The sequence below is a fragment of the Leopardus geoffroyi genome, chromosome X (assembly GCF_018350155.1).
Source record: "Leopardus geoffroyi isolate Oge1 chromosome X, O.geoffroyi_Oge1_pat1.0, whole genome shotgun sequence".
In the NCBI taxonomy this organism is placed as follows: Eukaryota; Metazoa; Chordata; class Mammalia; order Carnivora; family Felidae; genus Leopardus; species Leopardus geoffroyi.
The window spans coordinates 47,555,959-47,562,564 of record NC_059343.1 but is presented as its reverse complement, the minus strand read 5'-3'; the positions used below and the strand labels follow the sequence as shown (position 1 = coordinate 47,562,564).

General features: G+C 52.5%; 1 protein-coding gene across 2 annotated transcripts in view; it reads left to right on the top strand.

Moving 5' to 3' along the window:
* The first annotated feature begins 356 nt into the window (after positions 1-356).
* The window catches only part of FGD1 (FYVE, RhoGEF and PH domain containing 1), a 41,760-nt gene continuing 35,510 nt past the window's right edge, over positions 357-6,606 (top strand). For both annotated transcript variants that reach the window (XM_045473281.1, XM_045473280.1), the window contains exon 1: positions 357-1,422. In XM_045473281.1, the coding sequence (XP_045329237.1) occupies positions 1,116-1,422 (307 nt within the window). In that variant the 5' untranslated portion in view covers positions 357-1,115. The remainder of the gene's footprint in view (positions 1,423-6,606) is intronic.

The following is a 6,606-nucleotide window of genomic DNA, read 5'->3' as shown; positions in this document are numbered from 1 at the left end:
ATAAGGTCTAGTTTGAGCGGAGAGAAGCGTATCAAAGACAAGTCCTCTATGAGCCAAGCACTAGGGAGACTCTGGAACCTGTGGAAAGGTTTCTGGAAAAGAGATTGAAGGATGAGCAGAGAGAAGATGACCTGAGAGAGGGACAGAAAGGCAGATTTGGGGCTTGAGCTCAGAGACTTGCCTATGTGGGACTGAAGGTTGGGGTATAGGGAATGAAGGCTGAGGTAAATTTTTAAGGGGGAGAAGGAGGGCCTTAGGGCGGTCACCGAGAGAAGTGAGGCGGGTTGGAGTGAGGGGGCGTGCCCAAGAGCAAATCCCGGGCGAGGGGGCGGGGCCCGGGTAACTGGGTCCCAGCGCCGCTGTGGCTGCGGCTGCCTCAGCCACGGCTCCCGCCTCCCCACCCCCCTTCTCCGGCTCCTTCCTGCCGGCCGCCGCGGAGACCTAGGCCGAAGCTGTTACCCTGCCCCCGCGGCTGAAGCTTCGTCCGGAGGGATTGGCTGAGGGCGAGCCCCGCAGCCTAAGCGCGCGACGCACACGCGCGCCCCCCGCCACCGCCGTCCTCTCCTCCCTCCCTCCCCTGTCCTGCCCTCCCTTCCCTTCCCCTCCGCCCCCCAGCCTCCGCTGCGGCGGGAGGAAGAACCCTTTCCGACCAGTCAGAAGAGCCCAGATCGATTCCCATTCGGGGAGAAAGAGACCCTGCACTCTAAACAGACCGACCGCTCGCCCCGGGGCCACGGAAGTGGCTCGCCTCTTACAAGAGAGCCCGCGCCGAGCGCAGCCCACCGACCCTCACCCAGCTGCAGCCGCATAGACAAGCGCTCCTCAGCGGGCCCCCGGCCTCGCCGAGCCCAATCCCCGCGCGGGGCCCGGGCCGGAGATGCCTGGCACGGCAGCAGCGGTGGCTGCTGCTGCTGCTGGTACTGCCACTGCTGCTAAGGCTGCTGGCCCGGGCCGGGGCCGGGGGCTTAAGACTCCGCAGTGGGGCTGAGCCCGCAGCCCCGCCCCCCGAGCCTGAGGCCGCCGCTTCGCCGGGCGCCCGGCCTCCTCCGCCTGCGCCTCCGCCCCAGGAGCTGGAGCCAAGCGGGGAGCCCGGGCCCCGCGCCCAGGCCCGGACCATGCATGGCCACCGAGCCCTGGGGGGTGCCGGGCCTTCGGAGCCCGAACATCCAACCACGAACCTCCCCGGCGCCGCTCCTCTGGTCACTGCCGACACGGACCCTGGAGCCTCTGAGCCCGGACTGCCGGTGCTTAGGGGCGCAGGCTCGGCTCTCGGCGGCCCCCTGGATCCCCAGTTTGCCGGACCATCGGACGCCAGCCTGGGCGCTGTTCCAGGCCCCCGGGTCTTACCCTGCGGCCCCAGTCCACAGCACCACAGGGCCCTACGCTTCTCCTACCACCTAGAGGGTTCACAGCCCCGGCCTGGTGAGTGATCGAGAGAGCATGGGAGCCCGGGCCACGGGCCTGGTACTGGAAGTGGGTTCTTATTCTCGGGGCCGACCCGCTCACCCTGGCCCTTCGAGTCTTCTCAACCCCCACCCCCTTCCCTCGCTCCTCTTCCGTCCAGTCCTTTCAACCTCTGCCCGCGGTCTTCTCTCTCTGTCCCCTTGCCCCCTCAACCCTTACCACCCCCTTATCTTCTATCCGCTGAGACTAATGGGAGAGGGAGCACTCCCAAGAAAAACGGGCAGGATTGCAAGGGAGTAAGAGGAATTTGGTTGGGGGAACAGTGTTTGTTTGGGGGAATAGGAGAGGAGTCTCCCATTTGCCAAGCGCTTACGTTGTGCCAAGCACTGGGCTGCGTGCTTTACATGGATTCTCATTTCATCTTCAGGAGCCTCCTGTGAAGTAGGTATCATTTTGTAGGGTAGGAAACTGAAGCCCAGAGAAGTTGAGTAACTTGCCCAAGGTCCCACAGCTAGTATGGAGCCAGGATTCAAAACCAGATATATTTGAGTACAAAGTCTGTGGTCTTTCTCTTTCCCCAAACTGAGGTTGGAGACCATGAAAGTAAATGCCAAGCCTTCTGCTTATGTGATTTTCTCCTGTACTGTTCAGCTCAGCAGCTCTGGAGTATGAGTGGAAAAAAAAAAAAGAGGGATGGTGGATTGATCCAAGGTTGGGGTTTTGCCAAGGTGTGTGTGGCGGGAGGACAAGGGAAGGAGGGAGTAGAAGGTGCTGATGAGAGAGAGAGGTGAAAGAGGTGGGCCTTGGGGGTCAACCTGGAGGGGAGGGCTGGAAGGGCTGCTAGGTAAGGAGACAGCAGAAGGGGTGGGAGCAGAAGCCAGTTGTAGCAGAGCTGTAGAGCTGCAGGGCTTCAAGGATGGTTGTGAAGAGAAACCAGGATGCTTGAACTTGGATTTGCAGAGGTGGAGCAGCTCTAGGTGAGGCTGGGGCCATAGGCTGTTGCCTGGAGAGGCCTCTGAACTGCACAGACCTGAGTGTCCAAGGAGTCCAGCATGGCTTCCCCCATCTGGGGACATCCCCATGTGGACCTGAGCCCAGGAGCCACAGAGAAAGAGCAGTGTTATTTCTAGTCTGCCTTCCACTGGGCAACACTGACAGAGCTGCTGAGCCCCTGGGACCCCCCAGGGCTCATATCCCAGGCTCCATAGGTCTCTGGGACTATGGCCCAGCACAATTAGCAGTAGTGAAGCATAAAGCACTGGAAAGACGTGCCCCTTACTGTGTTGTGACCTTGGGCTAGTTATGGAACCTCTGAGAGTTTCCAGGGGCTTCCTCTTCGTGGGCTGGAGATATCCAACTGATAAGAGGCCTTTAACACCCTGTCCTGCATGTTGCTCCTGCTGGCTTTCCAAACACCCCTTGACAGATGCTGTATGGAGCAGGCTACTCACCCACTTTACTGTAGCACCTCCTTTCAGATCTCGAAACATGCCAGAAGGACTCCCACCTCAGGGTCTTTGCATCTTCTTTTCCCTCTGCCTGGCAGCTCTTCCCCCTGCTCTCCATCTGGCTTGTTCCTCATCTTTCAGGTCTCAGCTCAGATGTCACCTCCTCCAAGAGACCTTCCCTGACCACTTTGTGTGTGGGGTGGGGGGGAACACTTGTGAGTCTCCATCACACAGTTGCCTGTGTGCTTCCATCCTTGCACTTAGTACAGTCTGAAATTATCTTATTGTGTCTACTTGTTTATTGCCCATCTTCCTCCACTAGAATGTGAGTTCTGTGAGGGCAAGGGGATTGTATCTGTTTTGTTTACTGTTGTATCCCCAGTGACTAGTGCAGTGCCTAACACACAGTAGGTGCTTAATAAATCCTTGTTGAACAAATGCCTGAACAGACATGAAGGGAGCGCATAATAAGCCCTCAGTAACTATAGGCTTAGAGAAGGACAACTGAATTCCTGCCCTCTAGATGCTCTTGGTCTGGGAGTCAGTAGCTGGGCAGTGTCTAGACCCTTGGTCAATAACCTCTGATTGATACATGGTGGTGATTCTGAGTTGCCTTCCCACTCCACCAATCCTTACTAATTACCAATCACAATACCCATCCTGAACTATTCCCCTCCTGCCCAAAAGAGCAAAAAAGTTTCCAGGATCCTTTTTCCCAGTGAAGTCCCTGCCTGTGTAGGTGTCTTTTTTTTATATACTACATGATAAAAAGTGTCAGGGAAAGACCTGACTTCCCATCCAACCATTCCTAGCTGACTCACTGTGTGACACTGAGTGAGTTCCCTTATCTGAGCCTCAATTTCCTCATCTAGAGAATGCCATGAGGAGTCTATGAGATACTGGTGAGAAGCTTGCAGAATAAAATAAAATTTAAAAAAAGAGAGAAAAACCTTCTGAAGAGGAGGCAGAGATATTACTCAGGCCCTGGCAAAGCAGGCGCTGGGCCATGTGATTCACAGCAGCATGGGGTGTGAGAGGCCCGCCTCCCCCACTGCCCAGCCTGCCCAGGGGTAGGCACAAGTGACTTGCTTCTCTCTCTACAGGACTCGCCTATAATTGGCCCAAGAAGCGCAGGGTTGGTGGTTGCAGTGTGTGTGTGAGTGTGTGTGTGTGTGTGTGTGTGAGAGAGAGAGAGAGAAAGAAAGAGAGAGGGAGAGAAAGAGAGAAAGAAAGAGAGAGAGAGAGTCCTCTCAATTAAAGGGTTGAAACATTTTAGTCCACATGTTAAGATTTCTGTGTGCCTGCCGACTTCCTCCCTCAGACTGCTGAGGCCTTTATTGAATCACTATCCTTAGGGGCCAGTGGACCATCGGGGGAGGGTGGTGCTTTTTAAAATAATACAACTGACTCTTGAACAATGTGGGGGTTAGGGGCACCAAGCCCCATGCCCCTACTTGCACAGCCTAACATCTATGTATAACTTTTGACTCCCCAAAAACATAACTATTAATAGCCTACTTTTGACCAGAATCCTTACCAATAACATAAACAGTCAATTCCCACATCTTTTTGTATATGTATTATATACTGTATGCTTAAAGTAAGCTAGAGGAAAGAAAATGTTATTAAGAAAATCATAAGAAGAAATACATTTATGGGACTGTATTGTATTTATAAAAAAAAAATCCATGTGTAAGTGAACCTGTGCAGTTCATACTGTGCTGTTCAAGGGTCAACTATAGTCACATCTTATCCATGTGAAAAACCTTCAATTACTTCAAAGTGCTTTCTCTTTTAGTTACCCTGATTATTGGTAGGGAAAGGGGCGATCGTTTTTATACCCATTTTCCAGGTTGATAAAACCTAAGGCCTAATTGGGTTACTGAGATAACCCAGTGAGATACCAGAGAGGGTTTTGAGAGAGTTTCCAGCTGTAGATGTGCTCATAGAGATTTGGGGGAAACCCTACCCTATTCTAGATTTGAAGCCTGGAATATCCTTCCAGATGCTATGTGGGGAGTAGCTTGAGGCCTGTGTCTCAGTCAAAACAGTTGCACCTGATATAAGAGTCTTTTCATGGGTAATAAAGAACTAAGCCAATTGAGAGGGGCAGAAAGAAGGCTGGCTTCTTCTAATTTGGAGCCTAGGGCATCATCAGAGACTCCAAGAGTTAGAATTGGAGCTGGAAAGGGCCCTAGACACCCTCTGGTTCTGGGTTTCCCAAACTGGGTGAAAATCAGAATCCCTTATTGACTTTGAAAAAATAACTGATTCCCAGACTCCACCTCAGAGCCCCAGAATCTTGGGGTTGCAATCCAGGAATCTATTTAAAATTCCCCAGGTGATTCTGATGCACAGTCTAGAGTGGGAACTGATTTTTAGTAGAGGTAGTAGAGGCTCAGAGAGGCAGTTTACTCATGGTCCTACAGTGAGTCAGCCTGATTAAGGCCTGAAGAATGCATTGGCCTCCCCTCTAAGGCCCTCTCCTCAGGACCCTATGTGGGCCTACCTCCCTCTCTCCCAACCCCAAAGGAAGGCATGGGATCTAAGCTAAAGGGAGTCAGCCCCTCACTCACATACACACAAATACCGGCTGCCTCAGTTTACCATCTATGCTTAGCTCTCATGAATGGCTTCCATCTGGCACTTCAAGCTGGAAAGCAGTTGCAGTTTTGGGACTCTAGGCAGAGGAAACAGGCATCAGAAGTACCCATCACAGGGCCTGGTCCAAAGGAAGAGCTCTAGGGAGTGTCAGCAAGGTTTGTAGAGCTAAGAGGAACATGAAGGGCAGTTAAGGTAAGAATTTCAGTAGGAGCAAAGGCACTGAGACATGGGGCATCCTGGGAACTGGGACTGGTGTTGAGAGGAGTAAGGGATATGCCTGGGAAAGGGACTTTATCCTAGGGCAAAGGGGAACCATTGAAGGGTTTATTAAGCAGAGGAATGATGTGCTCAGATGTAGGTGTTTGAGAGATCCCCATAGCTACTTGTGGAGAGTGGATGGTAGGGGCACAAGAATGGGAGCAGAGATGATAGGCAGTCATCCCAGTGACAGGCAATTATAGTTTGGTTTAGAGTGGTGGCAGGTAAAGACAATAAGATCAGAGAGATATTTAGGTGCTAACATGAACAGGCCTTGGTGGTGGCTTGGATGTAGAGGCCAAGGAAGAAAGAAAAGTCCAGGATGAGTTTGTGTGTTCTTGTCTGAAACCAACTACAGTGGCCCAATGGGTGGTGGGGAGGCCATCTACATGCAAGAGAAGGAGCAGGTTTGACGGAAGATACTGAGTTTGAAAGGCTTTGGGGGACATCCAGGTGGAAGTGGCCAGCAGACATTTGGATGGAGGGTTGGAAAGCTCAGAAGAGAGAGGTCTTGGCAATATATGTTTGGGAATTCCCACCACCAATGCACACCATGGATCACAAAGCAGCTCATGGGGAAAAGTGTGTGGGGTTCTGGGGCCAGTCCCATCCCTGAAGACATAGATAGTGATCCACTATCTATGATCCACACCCAGTTGGATCATTCATTACCTGACCAAATGTTGCCTTAGAAATGCCTTGGGGAAGGGGAGCAGTTTTTAAAGCACATTTGCATAAAGCTGAGGCCCATTTCACATATACCCAGGGTATTTGCTATTGCAAAGAACTCAGGGAATACTCCTTAAAAGCAAATGAAACATTCGTAAAGTAAATTCTTGTGGCTCCCTCCATGTTCTCCATTTTGAAGGCATCCTGTGAGGCCATAGAAGGA